Source organism: Cervus canadensis, chromosome 24, assembly GCF_019320065.1.
Source record: "Cervus canadensis isolate Bull #8, Minnesota chromosome 24, ASM1932006v1, whole genome shotgun sequence".
NCBI classification, from domain to species: Eukaryota; Metazoa; Chordata; class Mammalia; order Artiodactyla; family Cervidae; genus Cervus; species Cervus canadensis.
Window position 1 is genome coordinate 3902339 of NC_057409.1, and position 19496 is coordinate 3921834.

The 19496-nt window shown below is 45.6% G+C and overlaps 1 protein-coding gene and 1 long non-coding RNA gene across 4 annotated transcripts in view; both read left to right on the forward strand.

The window, feature by feature from the left end:
* Window positions 1-880: 880 nt before the first annotated feature.
* LOC122426631 overlaps window positions 881-19496 on the forward strand; it is a 28651-nt gene continuing 10035 nt past the window's right edge. Inside the window, exons 1-3 of one of the 3 annotated variants that reach the window (XR_006265201.1) lie at window positions 881-1035; window positions 7474-7493; window positions 18084-18087. This is a non-coding gene — a long non-coding RNA (uncharacterized LOC122426631). Of the gene's footprint in view, window positions 1036-7473; window positions 7494-18083; window positions 18088-18167; window positions 18178-19496 lie in introns of those variants that run through there. The other 2 variants (XR_006265199.1, XR_006265200.1) reach the window with 2 other exon arrangements.
* On the forward strand, window positions 11873-14270 carry LOC122426630 (dehydrodolichyl diphosphate synthase complex subunit NUS1-like). Its single transcript, XM_043445700.1, is given in 2 exon segments — window positions 11873-12591; window positions 12594-14270. Coding segments are annotated over 2 exon segments (876 nt in total). The 5' UTR covers window positions 11873-11921; the 3' UTR covers window positions 12800-14270.

Below are 19496 nucleotides of genomic sequence, written 5' to 3' on the forward strand. Positions count from 1 at the left end.
AAAGAATGTGCCTGCAATGCTGGCAACACGGGAGCTCTGGGTTCAGTCCCTGTGCTGGGAAGATCCTTTGGAGGAGAGCATGGCAATCCACTCCAGTATTCTTGCCCGAAGAATTCCATGAACAGAGGAGCCTGGTGGGCTACAGTCCATGGGTCACAAAAAGCTGGACACAACTGAAGAGGCTGAGCACACATGCACGCACACAGTACTCAGATTTACACAATATAGAAGTTTGCAGGAGAGAAACATTCCCCATAGGCTCACTGGATAGGGAATATCTATAGTAGTAACAATTATAGTAGTGAACTATCTACTATGCGCCAGGCACTGACTAAGTATTTTACATAGAAAATCATAAGTCTTTGATTCGAAGGGATTTTAAGAGTCATCCTACAATATCTGTAACTATATATTTGTCTGTATAATTATTCACTCAAGGCCCATCTCCCCTGCTAACCTCTAAGCTGAATGACCCCAGGAGTATTTCTGTCTTGTTAACTGCTGCATCCTCAGTATTTAGCCCAGTACCTAGTATATAGTAGGTACTCAATAAATACTTGTTGAATAAATAAACAAACTCAATCCAAACTCACTCGCAATAGGGGAAGCCTTTCTACGTTGACCCAGAGATGGTCATCCAGTCTTTGCTTGAATGGTTTCCCTTGCCACTGGTTCTACTTTCTTGAGCTTTTGTCCATTTTGAGAGAGAGGCTGAATATAGAGTCCTTCTGCACGCCTCAACAACATCGTTTGAGTTCAGCAAGTCATTAGCTACCTAATTCTGATGAAAGGAAGGAAAGAAATTTGGTGGCTAGAAAGGGTATAGGGCCGGGCGCGGTGGCGTGCGCCTGTAATCCCAGCTACTCGGGAGGCTGAGGCTGGAGGATCGGTGAGCTCAGGAGTTCTGGGCTGCAGTGCACTATGCCGATTGGGTGTCCGCACTAAGTTCAGCATCAATATGGTGACCTCCCGGGAGCGGGGGACCACCAGGTTGCCTAAGGAGGGGTGAACCGGCCCAGATCGGAAATGGAGCAGGTCAAAAACTCCCGTGCTGATCAGTAGAAAGGGTATAGGGTCAAATGAAGTGCTTTTCCTAGAGGTGGAAGGGAATTGTCTATATGCGAGGCAGATGAGATGGAACCTGAAGAGAGAACAGACTGTGGACACTGGGGAGGAAGGGACAAACATAGGACCCATTGTGGGACCTTGTGCGGCAGGGTGGCTGACCTTGGCTCAGTCCCAGCCAGTCGTGATGGTCTCCTCCTCCTTGCCAGGGACTGGCTTGGGAATGAACACATGATCCACTTCTGACCAATGAGCTGGGACAGAAGGTCTGCAGAGGGGCTTCAGGGAAGTCCTCTCTTAAGAAGCACAGACTAAAAGAGATGGTCCTTTTTATTCCCCTGACAAATGCAGGAGTTAGCACTACTGTCAGGCACAGCTGGTTCTGGTACCATTAGTTTCAAGAAAAATTCTGGAATTTGAGTCTCATGGACTGCCTTGGCTCACATATCCATCCCTGAGCTAATTACTGAAGCCAGGGGAGGCAAAACATCTGCTAGTCAAGAAGAGAGCAAAAAACTGGCTTGAAACTCAACATTAAATAAACTAAGATCATGGCATCCAATCCCATCACTTCATGGCAGATAGAAGGGGGAAAAGTGGGAATGGTGACAGATCTTATTTTCTTGGGCTCCAAAATCACTGCAGACAATGACTGCAGCCATGAAATTAAAAGACCCTTGCTCCTTGGAAGGAAAGCTATGACCAACCTAGACAGCATACTAAAACAGCAGAGACATCACTTTGCCCACAAAGGTCCCTATAGTCAATGCTATGGCTTTTCCAGCAGTTTTATACAGATGTGAGGGTTGGACCATAAAGAAGGCTGAGCAGTGAAGAACTGATGCTTTTCAATTGTGGTGCCGGAGAAGATTTTTGAGAGTCCCTTGGACAGCAAGGAGGTCAAACCAGTCAATCCTAAAGGAAATCAACCCTAAATATTCATTGGAAGGACTGATGCTGAAGCTCCAATACTTTGGCCACCCAATGTGAAGAGCCAGCTCATTGGAAAAGACCCTAATGCTGGGAGAGATTGAAAGCAAAAGGAGAAGAGGGCAGCAGAGGATGAGATGTTAGATAGTATCACCCACTCATTGGACATGAAGTCAAGCAAACTCAGAGAGATGGTGGAGGACAGAGGAGCCTGGCATTCTACAGTCTATGAGGTTGCAAAGAGTCATACATGACTTAGCAACTGAACAATAACAGCAAGCCAAGAAGAAATGACACACCCGCTATTAGACATGTACGAGGAGATGGGAGCCCAGAGATCAAGGTGCAGTTCAGTTCAATTCAACAGATAACAGCTGAGTGCCTTCTATGTAACAAGCACTCTTCTGGGCGCTGTTACCTAAGGAATGAGGGATGACTTCTCAGCATCCATTCTACCAACCATAAGACAAGTTAGAGAGACAGGAGCTCTGAGGTTACAAATGATATCTGAACAAGTTATAATCAACACAGTCATGTTCCCTAATTCGTGGCTTGTGTTACAACCAAGCCAGTTGTTGGCAGTTGTGAAATGGGCCACAGTTTACTTTCTTAGCCTAGAAACCTACTGACATTGACCCAGTTGTCTGTGTTCTTCAGGCTATGCCCATTAGTATTTAAATGTATTTGGCTAATTTGATCAAGTGATATGTTTCTAGCTTGCAATGACAAAATATAAGCAGAGTTTTTATGAGCCAATAATTCATTCAGTTACAAGTCATTGAAACTCAACTCAGGCTAAAGACCAAGGTGCACCCAGGAGGAGTCTAGAGTACAAATTTAAGGGTACTCATTCTAAGGAGCATACAAGCAAGCCTGCCTTGCTGCACTCCTGGTCAGACCCAATTCAAACTACCTTAAGCCAAAATAGAAAATTATAGACTGAATATTCTAAGCAGAAGAAGCACATGGTGAAGCCGGTCTCTAGGACACATGGATCCAGGGCTCAACTGCACCAGCATTTGCTAATTCTATCCTTTTCTCCACTTCCTCTCTCCCTTCTCCTTTCTGCTGCTTTTCTCTGCCTTTTCACTTCCGTCTCTCACCACCATTAGTCTTTCTCCTTTCAGTTAGATCACAGTTGCAAGGAGCATTAGGCTAAGGTCTTCATTTTGCAAGAAAAACTGGCACAGGTGAGGCAAAGGAGGGGACGATGAAGGGAAAAAAAAATCTCAGGGAAGACTTCCCATTGGCTAGCCTGGGTCACATGTCTGTGCCTGGACCAATCACTGCGACCAAGGATAATATAATTGCCCGATCTGGGACATGTGCTCACCCCTGTGGTCTAGAGGCTGAAGGTTGGGACCACAAGAGAGGAGGGTTTGGTGGGCAGACAAAGACAACTCTTACTATTTTAAATCTGAGACACTCTAGTCTTTGTTATTTTTCTATTGAAACAATTATTTTTAAACAACATAGCTTGATAACCTGAGGTTTCTAAAAATTGCACCAACTGACTTACAGAAAAATAGATTCCACCCTGGATCAGGAAAAGGTAGTGGCAAAAAAGACTGAAAAGATACATTAGAGCCAGATCATGGAGGTCCTTTCATTATTTCAGTAAATCTGTGTCCAAAGCCTTAGGTACCAGGAACTGTGGAATTTGAACTCTCTTCTGTAAGCAGCAAGGCGCTTTTGAGCAGAGGCATGTCAGAATAAAATAAACTGCTGAAAAGTCACCAAACGATGTGACCGTCAGCTGTCAAGGCTGGAAGAGAAATAACACACCCATGTGCTAGAAAGGACTGCAGATAAATCTCTGGCTCAAATCTGAGAGAGACAAGGCGGGGGAAAGACCACTAAGGCAACCCATCAGCTGAAAAATCCAAGTATCTTCAGCATTTACCACCCAGCAATCCCTTGGTCTGTGAGCAACTTGGAACTCGTTGCTTTCACGGCCTTGAGTTTGCAGCCCACAGGCTGAAAGCCTTGCAGTAAACTCATCTTTCTGTTTTGTTGTGTTTAGCGGACAGACTTTGGTTTGTCCAGAATGGATACACTGAAAGATCATCAGCCCCGACAGTATGTAGTAGTACAACCATGCTGACGAGGATGCTGAGGCTCTAAGGGGGCCACGGAGCCAGAAAGTGATGGAGCCTGGATGCGAAGTGAACCCAGGCGGTGCCACTCCAGAAGCCACCCTCTTTAACTCACCTGCCGCCCAGCGCAGGGAAGCCCCTCAAGATCCTTCTGCCTGGAGCCAGGTGCTGCGCTGTGCTTAGTCGCTCAGTCGTGTCCGACTCTTTGTGACCCCGTGGACTGTAGCCCGCCAGGCTCCTCTGTCCATGGGATTCTCCAGGCAAGAACACTGGAGTGGCTTGCCATGCCCTCCTCCAGGGGATCTTGCCAACCCAGGGATCAAACTCAGGTCTCCCGCATTGCAGGTGGATTCGTTACCATCTGAGCCACCGGAGAAGCCCAACAATATTGGAGTGGGTAACCTATTCCTTCTCCAGGGGATCTTCCCTACGCAGGAATTAAACCGGGGTGTCTCTAATGGGAAAGCCTGCACTTCTTCAGGGAGGAAATATGAGCAGGAGTCCAAGGCCAGGAAGATTCTCTCAGGTCTCAGGCTCAGCTACTAATGAATATTGACAGGGAAAAAAAGAGAAATCTCACTATTCCTTGATTCTAAAACATACTATCAATCTAATTGCAAGTAGGGAAAGAAAGGGTCTCCCTGGGGGCTCAGCAGTAAAGAACCCACCTGCCAATGCAAGAGACTCAAGTTCAATCCCTGGGTCAGGAAGATCCACTGGAGAAGGAAATGGCAACCCACTCCAGTATTCTTGCCTGGAGAATCCCATGGACAGAGAAGCCTGGCTGGTTACAGTCCATGGGGTCACAAAAGAGTCAGACAGGGCTTAGCGAATAAACAACAAAGGGAAATAAACATTTCATTGAATATATGATTGACGATGAAAAAAAATCCTGATTTCAGAAACATTATAACAGGGAAAATGTGCACCTTTGGTTAAGAGAATGGAGTACATAATCCAAAATGTCTTTGAGAAACTTGTTAGAGATCTTTTCTTAAATGTTCCTCAAATGTACATAGTGTGGCCAATCTTTTCTGTAAAAGAATTTAAAGCTGGGTTCTTTGATTTCCACCCCCACCGACAACTGTGCCAGAGCTAATCACTCCCTGCCTGCCCGTGCCTCACGCTCGCCTCTTCCAAGCCACGGAGTAATTTGTGTCTTTCCTTATCTCCCTGAAAGGTTCCGGGCAGGAGAAAGCGGCTCGCCGCCTAAATCACCTCCTAGACGCCTCCAACGTTCCAGCCCAGGACCTGGCACGCAGTGGGCTTTTAGCGAACATTTCCTGAGGGGTCACATGAGTGAATCCAAGAGTCAGTAAAGGCAAGAGCAGGTGAAGAGTGACCCCTACACCTGTCACGTCCTCAGCCCGAAGACGGGTGTGTGTGCACTACACCTGTTACAACCCGAGCACGTCTCCAGAGGTTTGAGCATCAAAGGCAGAAGGAGCGGAAGACAGACCTCCTTTCAAGCACGGGGGGTAGGGAGAAGCATTGGTTATGTGACCTTGTAGAAAAGAGATGCTTTCACCCTGGGCAGGGGGTGGGGTCCAGCCTCTGACCCTGCTATTGCCAAAATCCTCAATGTCTCATCAATTCTGGAAGGAAATCTGGTGCTGCTAAGCTCACCTTCCCCCTCCTCGACTCACAGGAAGAAGGCAGGACACATTTTCTCCCCCAAAATATGCAGAATGGCGGTTGCCATGAGCACTGGGATCCGCATGTTACTTGACATCCGTTTTTTTAGAAGTTGGGTTGCCATGGTAACAAAATACCATTTGCCAGACTGAAGATACATCTCTGGCTCAAATCTGAGAGAGACGAGGCTCTTTCTAGACATCTCCTGGAGTGGCGGGGCGGAACCAAGCCTCCCACCTCGGGGACTCTGATAAACATCAAAGAATTAAATTAAAGTGCACTGAAGCAGCCTGGGGAAAAGGAAAAAAAAAAAAAAAAAAAGGCTGATGGAAGGGAAATGAAGCTCCCATCAGGCTGCCTGGATTGGGGAGCTGCCCAACACACTCCCCAAAGCCAGCCCAGGCCGCTGCTAACACTGCCTGGCACACTGGGGCAGGTGATTTCAAACAGAGTCGCTGTTGCTGGTGGCACAGATCTCAAGGGCAGGCAAACACAGCCACAGCCAAAACAACAGATGTTCATTCAAGAAAATATTTATTGTGCATCTACTATTAGCCATGAATAGCCCTAGGCACTGAGGATACAGGCAAAAATCCTCCCTGAGGAGTCCAGATCCTCAAGGAGACAGCTGATGAAGTATTAATAATATGTGGTTTATTAGAAGGTGGGCTAGGTGAGGGGACTAAAACTACCCCACTCCAAAGTTGTTCACATCCTAATCCCTGTGAATTTGTGAATACATCACCTTATGTGGCAAAAGGGATTTTACAGATGTGATCAAGTTAAGATTTTGTTGTTGTTTAGGCGCTAAATTGTGTCCGACTCTTTTGTGATCTCATGGACTGTATCAAGATTGCCTCAGACATGCAGATGACACCACCCTTATCGCAGAAAGTGAAGAAGAACTAAAGAGCCTCTTGATGAAACTGAAAGGGAGAGTGAAAAAGTTGGCTTAAAACTCAACATTCAGAAAACTAAGATCATGGCATCCAGCCCCATCACTTCATGGAAAATAGATGGGGAAACAGTGGAAACAGTGACAGACTTTATTTTGGGGGGGGGGGGGCTCCAAAATCACTGCATTTGGTGGCTATAGCCATGAAATTAAAAGACGCTTGCTCCTTGGAAAAGTTATGACCAACCTAAACAGCATTTAAAAAGCAGAGACATTACTTTGCCAACAAAGGTCCATCTAGTCAAAGCTATGGTTTTTCCAGTAGTCATGTATGGATGTGAAAGTTGGACTATAAAGAAAGCTGAGCATTGAAGAATTGATGCTTTTGAACTGTGGTGTTGGAGAAGACTCTTAGGAGTCCCTTGGACTGCATGGAGATCCAACCAGTCCATCCTAAAGGAGATCAGCCCTGAATATTCATTGGAAGGACTGATGCTAAAGCTGAAGCTACAATACTTTGGCCACCTGATGTGAAGAACCGACTCATTGGAAAAGACCCTGATGCTGGGAAAGATTGAAGGCAGGAGGAGAAAGGGAGGACAGAGGATGAGATGGTTGGATGGCATCACCAACTCAGTGGACATGAGTTTGAGCAAGCTCCAAGAGTTGGTGATGGACAGAGAAGCCTGGCATGCTGCAGTCCATGGGATCGCAAAGAGTCAGACACACTTAAAGAAAAAAAAAGAAAAAGAAACTGGGTGGAGCAGGGTGGGAGCAGTGGAGGTGACAGGAAGGGTCAGATCCTGGACACACCTGGAGTGGAGCTGACATGAACAGTTCAGACTGGTGAAGGGTGTGAGGGAAAGAGAGCAGTCCAGACTGATGCTAAAATTCTTGGCCTGAGTAACTAACTGAGAGGCTGGCATGGCCATCCCAGTTTTAGTCACTTGAATTTTAAGAAGTTTATCTGACGTCCAAGACTGGAGGTTAGGAAAGAGAATGGACTCAGAAATGGTCCAGGCTACAGACAGAATTTGGAAGTGAAGTGAAAGTTGCTCAGTTGTGTCCAACTCTTTGTGATCCCATGGACTATACAGTCCATGGAATTCTCCAGGCCAGAACACTGGAATGGGTACCCTATCCCTTCTCCAGTGGACCTTCCCGATCCAGGAATCGAACCAGGGTCTTCTGTATTGCAGGCAGATTCTTTACTAACTGAGCTATCAGGGAAGCCCTTAGAATTTGGAGGTGGTTAGCTAATAAAAAGGGACTTCCCTGATAGCTCAGTTGGTAAAGAATCCACTTGCAAAGCAGGAGACCCCAGTTCGATTCCTGGGTTGGGAAGATCCCCTGGAGGGGGAGCATGGCAACCCACTCCAGTATTCTCCCCATAGACAGAGGAGCCTCTCCCCAGGGACAGAGGAGCCTAATGGGCTACAGCCCATGGAGTCTCGGAGAGTCAGACACGACTGAGTGACTAAGCACAATCACAGCTTATAAAATGGTATTTCAAGCTAAGGGCCTGGATGCAACCACCAAGGGAGCATGAAGCATTTCCACCTCTCAAGGTCCAGGAGACAGGAAGAACTCAGCAGAGGAGGCTAAGACAAGTGCTCATTGAGAGAGGAGGACACCAAGTGAGGATGTAAAGGCAGAGCGTTCAGGAGGAAGAGGTGAGCTGTATCAGATGCTGCCCGGAGCCCAGGAAGGTCCGCGCTGAGAATCCACCGCTAGATACAGCAGCTTGGCAGTTGTCGGTGACCTTGAGAAGCGCAGTGGCAGCCAAAGCCGGATGTAAGCAGGTCCAAGAAAACTAGAGGGAAGAAACTGGACCTAAGAAGCAGAGAGCTCTTTTTCTCATTTTCTGTACAAAAAAGAAGCAAAGAAATAGGGATCGGCTGGAGAGATGATGTCAAATCCAGGGAGGGTTTTACTTCAGCTTGGTTTTGTGTGATGGGAGAAATGATAGCACACTGGTACGCGGATGGGAAAATGAAACAAAAGGCAGAGGGGGTGGGTAATGATAGCACAGGATGAAGTGGGGGGCTCCCTTGGAGTGACGGCTTGAGGACTTGAACAGGGAGAGGCTCCAGGCGCCAGCGGGGTACTGGCTTTGGGCACTTGGTCCACAGCACCGAGAGGGAGGGTGAATACGACGCAGATGCTAGTGGGCGGGTGGATGTGCAGCTGAGTCTGTCTGCTCCTCATTGCCCCAGTTTTCTCGGGAAACTAGGAAACAACAGCCTGAGCGGAGAGTAAGGACAAGGAAGGAAGCGTGGGGATGTGAAGAGTAAGGAGGAGGTATGAGCTCATCAAACAGGAGAGGGAGAGAGTGAATGGACTAGGAAAATGTAGCAGAACTGCCTGGCAGGCCCAAGGGTTTACTCAAGACCAATGGTCACAGCGGACTTCCCTGGTGGTCCAGTGGTTACGAATTCACCTGCCAATGCAGGGGACAAGGGTTCGACCCCTGGTCCGGGAAGATTCTACGTGACTCAGGGCAACTAAGCACATAAACCACAGCTACTGAGTCCATGCTCTGGAGCCCACACTCTGCAACAAGAGAAGCCACCGCCATGAGGAATCTGGCCCCGAAATGAAGAGCAACCCTCACTCACTGCATCTAGAGAAAAGCAATGAAGACCCGGGGCAGCCAAAACTTAATTATTTTAAAAAGACCAGTGGTCATGAATGTGGAGTGAGCTGTGGTTTCTGTCTTTCTCCAACCAGGCTATGCTGCACGGGTGCAGACAGGGAGTAAGCAGACAGTTGGATGGAATGAGATTTGGGATTTTGCTCAGGATAGAAATAATAACCCAGAGAAAGGGAAAGACATTTGAGGGGCTTGTGGGAGGCAGAATAATGGCCCCCTCAAAGATGCCCACATCCTCACTCTTGGAATCTCTGAATATATTAGACTAGGAGACAAAAGGGAATTAGAATAAGGTTGCAGACAGAATTAAGTTTGCTAACTAGGTGACCATGAAATGGGTCTTGAAATGGGGAGGTTATCAGAGGTTATCTTGTGTGGTCTTCTCTTGTGTTGTTGGAAGAGGGTATTTGCTATGACCAGGGTGTTCTCTTGGTAAAACTCAATTAGTCTTTGCCCTGCTTCATTCTGTACTCCAAAGCCAAATTTGCCTGCTACTCCAGTATTTCTTGACTTCCTACTTTTGCATTCCAGTCCCCTATAATGAAAAGGACATCTTTTTGGGGTGTTAGTTCTAGATGGTCTTGTAGGTCTTCACAGAACTATTTAACTTCAGCTTCTTCAGCATTACTGGTCGGGGCATAGACTTGGATTACCATGATATTGAATGGTTTGCCTTGGAAACGAACAGAGATCATTCTGTTGTTTTTGAGATTGCATCCAAGTACTGCATTTCAGACTCTGTTGCTGACTATGATGGCTACTCCATTTCTTCTAAGGGATTTCTGCCCACAGCAGTAGATATAATGGTCATCTGAGTTAAATTCACCCATTCCAGCCCATTTTAGTTCTCTGATTCCTAAAATGTCGATGCTAACTCTTGCCATCTCCTGTTTGATCACTTCCAATTTGCCTTGATTCATGGACCTAACATTCCAGGTTCCTATGCAATATTGCTCTTTACAGCATGGGACCTTGCTTCTATCACCAGTCACATCCACAACTGGCTATTGTTTTTGCTTTGGCTCTGTCTGTTCATTCTTTCTGGAGTTATTTCTCCACTGATCTCCTGTAGCACATTGGGCACCTACCGACCTGGGGAGTTCATCTTTCAGTGTCCTATCGTTTGCCTTTTCATACTGTTCATGGGGTTCTCAAGGCAAGAATAACGAAGTAGTTTGCCATTCCCTTCTCCAGTGGACCACGTTTTGTCAGAACTCTCCACCATGACCCATCCATCTTGGGTGGCCCTACACAGCATGGTTCGTAGTTTCATTGAGTTAGACAAGGCTGTGGTCCATGTGATCAAATTGGTTAGTTTTCTATGACTGTGGTTTTCAGTCTGTCTGCCCTCTGATGGAGAAGGATAAGAGGCTTATGGAAGCTTCCTGATGGGAGAGACTGACTGAGAGGGAAACTGGGTCTTGTTCTGATGGGTGGGACCATGCTCAGTAAATCTTTAATCCAATTTTCTGTTGATGGGTGGGGCTGTGTTCCCTGTCTGTTATTAACCTGGGGCCAAACTATGGTGGGGGCTTCCCTCATAGCTCAGTCAGTAAAGACTCTACCTGCAATGCAAGAGACCCGGGTTTGATTCCTGGGTTGGGAAGATCCCCTGGAGAAGGAATAGCAACCCACTCCAGTATTCTTGCCTGGAAAATCCCATGGACAGAGGAGCCTGGCAGGCTACAGTCCATGGGGTCGCAAGAGTTGGACACGACTTAGCAACCAAACCACCATCACCACCAAACTATGGTGGATGTAATGAAGAAATGGCAACCTCCATCAAAGGGGCCCATGCAGGCACTGCTACACTCAGAGCCCCCAAACCCGCAGCAGGCCACCACGACCCACACCTCCGCCCATCAGAACAAGACCCAACACAAGAAAAGACTCTACACATGGACATCACCAGATGGTCAGTACCGAAATCTGATTATCTTCTTTGCAGCCAAAGATGGAGACACTCTATACAGTCAGCAAAAACAAGACTGGGAGCTGACCATGGCTCAGACTGTGAACTCCTTATTGCCAAATTCAGACTTCAGTTGAAGAAAGTAGGGAGAACCACTAGACCATTTAGGTATGACCTAAATCAAATCCCTTACGATTATACAGTGGAAGTGAAAAATAGATTCAAGGGATTAGATCTGATAGAGTGCCTAAACTAATACAACATTGTAATTCAACTATACTCCAATAAAAAATAATTTAAAAAGCCAAAAAAAAAAAAAAAAAAGAACTACGGACAGAGGTTCGTGACATTGTACAGGAGGCAGGGATCAAGACCATCCCCACAAACAAAAAATGCAAAAGTGCAAAATGGTTGTCTGAGGAGGCCTTTACAAATTGCTATGAGAAGAAGAGATGTGAAAGGCAAAGGAGAAAAGGAAAGATATACCCATCTGAATGCAGAGTTCCAAAGAACAGCAAGGAGAGATAAGAAAGCCTTCCTCGGGGGGCGGGGCTGCCGAGGCAGGAGGAAGATGGCGGCGGGGGCGAGGTGAGGTGTTGGCAGTAGAAAGGGGTTCGGGTGCAGGGGGCGGGGGAACGCGGAGCGAAGGCCCGCGCCGGCCGCAGGGCCGGATAAGAACCGGTCGCGCCGCGGGTGTGGAAGGGAGAGAGGAGGGCGCCCGGGCGCCGCGAGAGTATGACGGGGCTGTATGAGCTGGTGTGGCGGGTGCTGCATGCTCTGCTCTGCCTGCACCGCACGCTCACCTCCTGGCTCCGCGTTCGGTTCCGCACCTGGAACTGGATCTGGCGGCGCTGCTGTCGCGCCGCCTCCGCCGCGGTCCTAGCGCCGCTCGGCTTCACGCTCCGCAAGCCCCCGACTGTCGGCAGGAACCGCCGTCACCACCGGCATCCGCGCGGGGGACCGGCCCCGGCCGCCGCCCACCGGCGGCTACGTTGGCGCGCGGACGGCCGTTCCTTGGAGAAGCTGCCTGTGCACATGGGCCTGGTGATCACGGAGGAGGAGCAGGAACCCAGCTTCTCGGACATCGCAAGCCTCGTGGTGTGGTGTATGGCCGTGGGCATCTCTTACATTAGCGTCTACGACCATCAAGGTATTTTCAAAAGAAAGAATTCCAGATTGATGGATGAAATTTTAAAACAACAGCAAGAACTTCTGGGCTTAGATTGTTCCAAATACTCACCAGAGTTTGCAAATAGTAATGACAAAGATGATCAAGTTTTAAATTGCCAGTCGGCAGTGAAGGTGCTGTCCCCAGAAGATGGAAAAGCAGATATTGTAAGAGCTGCTCAAGACTTCTGCCAGTTAGTAGCCCAGCAGCAAAAGAAATCCACAGATTTGGATGTAGATATGTTAGTTTACTTAGTTCGAATGGTTTCCCTGACCCTGATTTAGTATTGAAGTTTGGTCCTGTGGACAGCACACTAGGCTTTCTTCCCTGGCACATCAGGTTGACTGAGATTATCTCTTTGCCTTCCCACCTAAACATCAGTTATGAGGACTTTTTCTCTGCCCTTCGTCAGTATGCAGCCTGTGAACAGCGTCTGGGGAAATAGTGATTTCGCTGGTCGTGTGATTTGATTTCAGGCTTCTGGAGAAAAGGACTCAAGTGACTCTGATGTTTACAAAGCACCTATGAAACCCTGTACACACCTAGTTCATAATCCTCATAATTTATCAACAAACACAAAAAAGTGTCTTACTTGAGAGTAAGAGTACGTGTGAGCGAGTGCGTGTGTGTGTGTATGTGTGTGTGGGAATAAACTTATAAATGAGGAAGTAGCGGAGAAGGAAACATGGTGAACTTGCACCTTTGAGCAGATTGCAGCAATGTTTTAGGAGCTGAAATTTCAGATTTAAAGGCTTCAGCCCTAACTACTTCCCTGTTTTTGTGGGGAGAGAAAGGGGCGATTAAAGCTATTTTGTTGTTTAGGGGGGGTGGGGGAGTAATTTTTGTTCAGTCTTTCCAAGTGACCAAACTTTAAGTTTTAAGAATAATATATTGACACATGAAATGGAAGCATTCTGAGTTTGAGGGATGGAGTTCCGTGTTGTTCTCATGCTAAAAGTTTGCTCACCTTTGGAGAAGAGGGAATACCTGTTTTCAGACATCCGTCCATTTTCATCTCTTCATTATTATCAATGTGACTTGAAAATGTTGCTCTGTTGTCTGTGTTCTGGGTTGTGAAGACCATTTGAAAAAAAACTCTTACATTGGAATACAGAATTTAAAAAATTTTAAATATTTTATGAGACAGTAAAAAAAAAAAGGTAAAAAGTCATAATCTGAAAAGTAACGGTGGAAAGTTTCCCAAATAAGGCGAGAAAGTTTTGATTTCTTTTTCCATTTGGTGGGCAGTTTGCGAGATAGTACCCAGAGTTGGTTTAAAAAATATTTCCATTAACTATGTTTATTTAAAATAAGCATTTGAGGGAAGTTACCAAGGCAGCTCTTTTCCTCAGAAGTAACCTGTTCCTCTTTGGAATAGCACATGTAGGGCCATGTTAGTACCCAGGATTTTTACTGAGTAAATCCTGATGGTGACTTTGCATTGAAAGATCTTTAAGTGAGATTGAGGCCTGTGTAGGTAATAAAATATTACCACAGTCTACAAAAGTAATTTAATTTTGCATGTTCTCTTTCATGCAGAGAACAGCACTGGTTTTGTTATTTTTTAAATGAATAGGTGATTTTTTTGATAAGTGTTTAGTAGTTCTCCCCTCTGTGCTGATACCTGGACAGAAACCATTCTTTATATATTTGATGGACTGTTTTCAGAAGAATCTTATCAACAGCAAGTGCACAACAGTTATCCAAAATGATATGTTTAGAACGGAGTAGGTTTAAATACTAGGTCTCAGTCTGAAAAATAGCAGAGAACACTGGATTTGGAAAGCAAGGTCTCGAATTGCTTGTCAAATTCTGAGTCTATGAAGAATAAATGTTTTGACTTTGGATTCCAAAACTCCATTTATGATTTTAAAAATACACTTGAAATAAAATGATTATAAACTAAAAAAAAAAAAGAAAGCCTTCCTCGGTGATCAATGCAAAGAAATAGAGGGAAACAATAGAATGGGAAAGACTAGAGATCTCTTCAAGAAAATTAGAGATACCAAGGGAACTTTTCATGCAAAGATGGGCACAATAAAGGAAAGAAGCCAGACATCCTGGAATGTGAAGTCAAGTGGGTCTTAGGAAGCATCACTACGAACAAAGCTAGTGGAGGTGATGGAATTGCAGTTAAGCTATTTCAAATCCTAGAAGATGATGCTGTGAAAGTGCTGCCCTCAATATGTCAGCAAATTTGGAAAATTCAGCAGTGGCCACAGGATTCGAAAAGGTCAGTTTTCATTCCAATCCCAAAGAAAGGCAATGCCAAAGAATGCTCAGACTACCGCACAATTGCACTCATCTCACACACTAGCAAAGTAATGCTCAAAATTCTCCAAGCCAGGCTTCAACAGTACATGAACCATGAACTTCCAGATGTTCAAGCTGGTTTTAGAAAAGGCAGAGGAACCAGAGATCAAATTACCAACATCCGTTGGATCATCAAAAAAGCAAAAGAATTCCAGAAAAACATCTATTTCTGCTTTATTGACTATGCTGAAGCCTTTGACTGTGTGGATCACAACAAACTGTGGAAAATTCTGAAAGAGATGGGGATACCAGACCACCTGACCTGCCTCCTAAGAAATCTGTATGCAGGTCAGGAAGCAACAGTTAGAACTGGACATGGAACAGCAGAGTGGTTCCAAATAGGAAAAGGAGAACATCAAGGCTGTATATTGTCACCCTGCTTATTTAACTCATATGCAGAGCACATCATGAGAAATGCTGGGCTGGATGAAGCACAAGTTGGAATCAAGGTTGCCGGGAGAAATATCAATAACCTCAGATATGCAGATGACACCACCCTTATGGCAGAAAGTGAAGAAGAACTAAAGAGCTTCTTGATGAAAGTGAAAGAGGAGAGTGAAAAAGTTGGCTTAAAACTCAACATTCAGAAAACTAAGATCATGGCATCTGGTCCCATCACTTCATGGCAAGTAGATGGGGAAACAATGGAAACAGTGAGAGACTTCATTTTGGGGGGCTCCAAAATCACTACAGATGGTGATTGCAGCCATGAAATTAAAAGATGCTTACTCCTTGGAAGGAAAGTTATGACCAACCTAGACAGCATATTAAAAAGCAGAGACATTACTTTGCCGACAAAGATCCATGGTTTCTCCAGTAGTCATGTATGGATGTTGAGAATTGGACTATAAAGAAAGCTGAGCATCGAAGAATTGATGCTTTTGAACTGTGGTGTTGGAGAAGACTCTTGAGAGTCCCTTGGACTGCAAGGAGATCCAACCAGTCCATCCTAAAGGAAATCAGTCCTGAATATTCATTGGAAGGACTGATGCTGAAGCTATACTTCAGCAATACTTTGGCCACCTGATGTGAAGAACTGACTCATTGGAAAAGACCCTGATGCTGGGATAGATTAAAGGCAGGAGGAGAAGGGGATGACAGAGGATGAGATGGTTGGATGGCATCACCAACTCGATGGACATGAGTTTGAGTAAACTCCAGGAGTTGGTGATAGACAGGGAGGCCTGGCGTGCATGGGGTCACAAGGAGTTGTACATGACTGAGCAACTGAACTGAACTGTGTGGTCTAGATAAGACCAAAGTAATCCCAGGGTCCTTATAAGCAGAAGAGGAAGGAAGGAGAGAGAGAACCAGAGAAAGGGCAGCATGAGAAAGACACAGCACAAGTTTGCTGGCTTTGAAGACGAGGGCAAGGGCAATGCACCGAAAGATATGGGTGGCCTCCAGGAGCTGGAAAAGGCAAGGAAACAAATCCTTCCCTAGAGCCTCTAGAAGGAACCTGGCCCTAGGGACACATTGATGTTAGCAAGTGAGCCCTGCTTCAGACTTCTAACCTCTAGAACTACAAGAGAACAGATATGCGTTGTTGTAAACTGTTAAGCTTATGGTCATCTGTTACAGCAGCAACAGGACGCTAATACAGAGACATGCAAGGAGCCAAGGGATTTCAGCTGAGGGAGGAGGAAAATGAGCAATGAGAAGGAGAGAAAGGTGGCAGGATCCATGAACTGGATGCGCAGATGGGGTCAAAGCAGTGTGGCTGAACGGACACTAGAAGGTGAGTGCTTACCCTGTGGGATGCTTTAAATTGACATTATGTAGGGCTCATCTATGTATGAACCCTAGATGACGTAGAAGCTAGAAAAATGTAGAGGCTCGAACAGTGACACAAGATGACCCTAATCCCAAGGCAGGAATAGAGATGCAGACCTAGAGAAAGAACGTGTGGACACAGAGAGGGGTAGGGGAGGGCGGGATGAATGTGGAGATTAGGCCTGACATAAACACAGGCCCCCAGTGGGAGCCGGCGGTGAGGCCCAGAGAGCTCAGCGCGGTGCTCCACGCTGACCCAGGCGGGTGCAGTGGCGGCGAGGGAGCCCACCAGCGAGCGGGTGTTACGTGTGCACGTAGCTGGCTCACTTCACTGTACAGCAGAAGCTGCCACAACTTTGTAAAGCAATTGCACTACCAGTAAAAATAAATAAACTAAAAAACTGACATTATGTAGGGGTCGCAGGTTTTGACAATGGCAAGGTCAAGGGTATGACAGTGAGGATGAGGGCTGAGATGGGTGGAAGACAGGATCCTCAGGGGAGGGACAGGGAGGCAGGAATGTCAGAGGACCACTCCGTGGATATTGAAGCGGCCAAGGATTAAGCAGGAGTGGCTGAGCCAGGAGCTCAGACCTTAAGAGAGATGGCCCCCGGGGCTGGTGGATGACTGGAGCAAAGAGAAGCATTGGTGGTGTGGTCTCGTGGCCTAGGAGACTCTAGGAAGGAAAAGGGGGTTTTCTATATGCAAAACAGAAAAAGAGACACAGATGTACAGAACAGACTTTTGGACTCTGTGGGAGAAGGCGAGGGTGGGATGTTCTGAGAGAACAGCATTAAAACAAGTATACTATCAAGGGTGAAACAGATCACCAGCCCACGTTGGATGCATGAGACAAGTGCTCAGGGCTGGTGCACTGGGAAGACCCAGAGGGATGGGATGGAGAGGGAGGCGGGACGGGGGATCGGGATGGGGAACACATGTAAATCCATGGCTGATTCATGTCAATGTATGGCAGAAACCACTGCAATACTGTAAAGTAATTAGTCTCCAACTAATAAAAATAAATGAAAAAAAAAAAGAAAGAAAAAAATTTAAAACAATTTGAGAAATTTAAATGCTGACTAGATCGTTGATGATAACAAATCAAGTATTTTAAGTACCTGGAGATGCCACTGCTGACTAAATAAACTTGGTATTTTTTAAAAAAATAAAATAAAAAAAGAAAAGGCGGTTTTGACTTGGGAGCAACAAGGACGTCTGTTCGTTTAGCGCATGTCCTGTGACATACAGCCCTTTCCCAAGCAAGACTGTAAGCTCCAGAGTAGAGGACACGCATATGCCTTATTCTCCTCCATACCCTGTGCCTACATATCAAGTGGTCAGAAATCGTTTGTTGAATGGCCGATTGAGTGAATGAAGATATAAAATAGACAACAAGGACCTGCTATGTAGCACAGGAAACCATATTCTGTATCTTATAATAACCTATAATGGAAAAGAATATGAAAAAGAAATATGTTATTTATATATTTATAAATATATATATAGCTGAATCACTTTTCTGTACACTAGAAACTAAGACAACATTGTAAATCAACTATACTTCAATTAAAAACTTTTTAGTTAAAAAAGAGTGACTATATGTGGTTGGATGAAGGAGGCCAAGCCAGAGGGATTCACAGGGTGGTTAATGTCAGTACAAAATGGAGCCGACCTTGACATTCCCTCCTCTGACCCTGTCTTTGCTCCCACCTGCTCTGGCTCAGGGTCTGGGGGACTACAGGTGGCTCCTCTTGCCTGCATTCCTGAGATCCAGCTGTATCCAGATACCAGCCTTGGTTTAGGCTGCTCTGTTTTGCAAACATGACTTTGCTTTGCACTGGACTTTAATTTGATGGATGCACCAGCTTATCTCACAAATACAGGTGCGCTGAAGGTAATATTTTCATCCATAACCTTTGCTCCCCTCTTGCATTCATACCACTCAGTACTGAGAAAATCTGATTGTAGACTAATGCTATTCTGAAGTCGCCTTTCTGCTGAAAATCCTTCAGGGTGAATAGTAATTTTGGTCACATTCCTCTTTTTCTTTATTTCTTAGTCACAAATGCACATGCACAATTTTTCCAAAGGTTAAGAACATGCCAAACAGATTTTAGTTGTTGATCTGTCAGTTACTAGCTGTGTGGCCTTAGGGAAGTAATTTCACCTCTCTGAGTCTCTGCTCCCTCATCTGTAAGACAGGAATTATAAATAGCAGTAGTCCCTATCTCACAAAAGTAATAATGAGGGTTGGCTCTGATAAAGGAAAAGGTTTTGCATAATTCTGACCACTTAAGTAAACATTGGTTTGTTATTATTAGAAATGAATAGAGCTGAATGGATTACAAATGAAAACAGCTTCAAGAAAAGTCAAACAGTTACAGCTTCAAACAAATCTGCAGCAGACTTCTAGATGTTAATGAGCATTCTAGAGCAAACTATTCTTTAAAAAGAAGTGAAAGTGAAAGTCGCTCAGTCGTGTCTGACTCTGTTACCCCGTAGCCTGTAGCCTGCCAGGCTCCTCTGTCCATGGAATTCTCCAGGCCAGAATACTGGAGTGGGTTGCCTTCCCCTTCTTCAGGGAATTTTCCCAACCCAGGGATCGAACCAGGTCTCCCGCATTGCAGGCAGATTCTTTACCGTCTGAGCCACCATGGAAGCCCAATATGCACACACAAATGTTTACTGATTCAGCACCGAAAGGTACGCGCACACACACACACAGACACACACACACTCTTATAACTGAAATACATTCACACGGTAAATCATAGCTCATTTCTATTCATCACTTATATAATCGTTTACAACCACCTGGATACTAAGAAAATTGTACTTTAAGAGCACTGAAAAACCTTGTCAACCTCTCTTTAAATGAAACAGTTTCCCAACCTTCCAGAGAAGCATTGTACCAAATGCTATCTACCTTTTTCAGAGAGGAAAGGCAAGCAGTCCAAGGTCACAAAATGAGTCATTGTCGGAAGTAAGACTTAAAAAAAAAAAAAGTGTATGTGCTGTCCTTTAAGAATAATGTACTGACCAGCCATCAATTA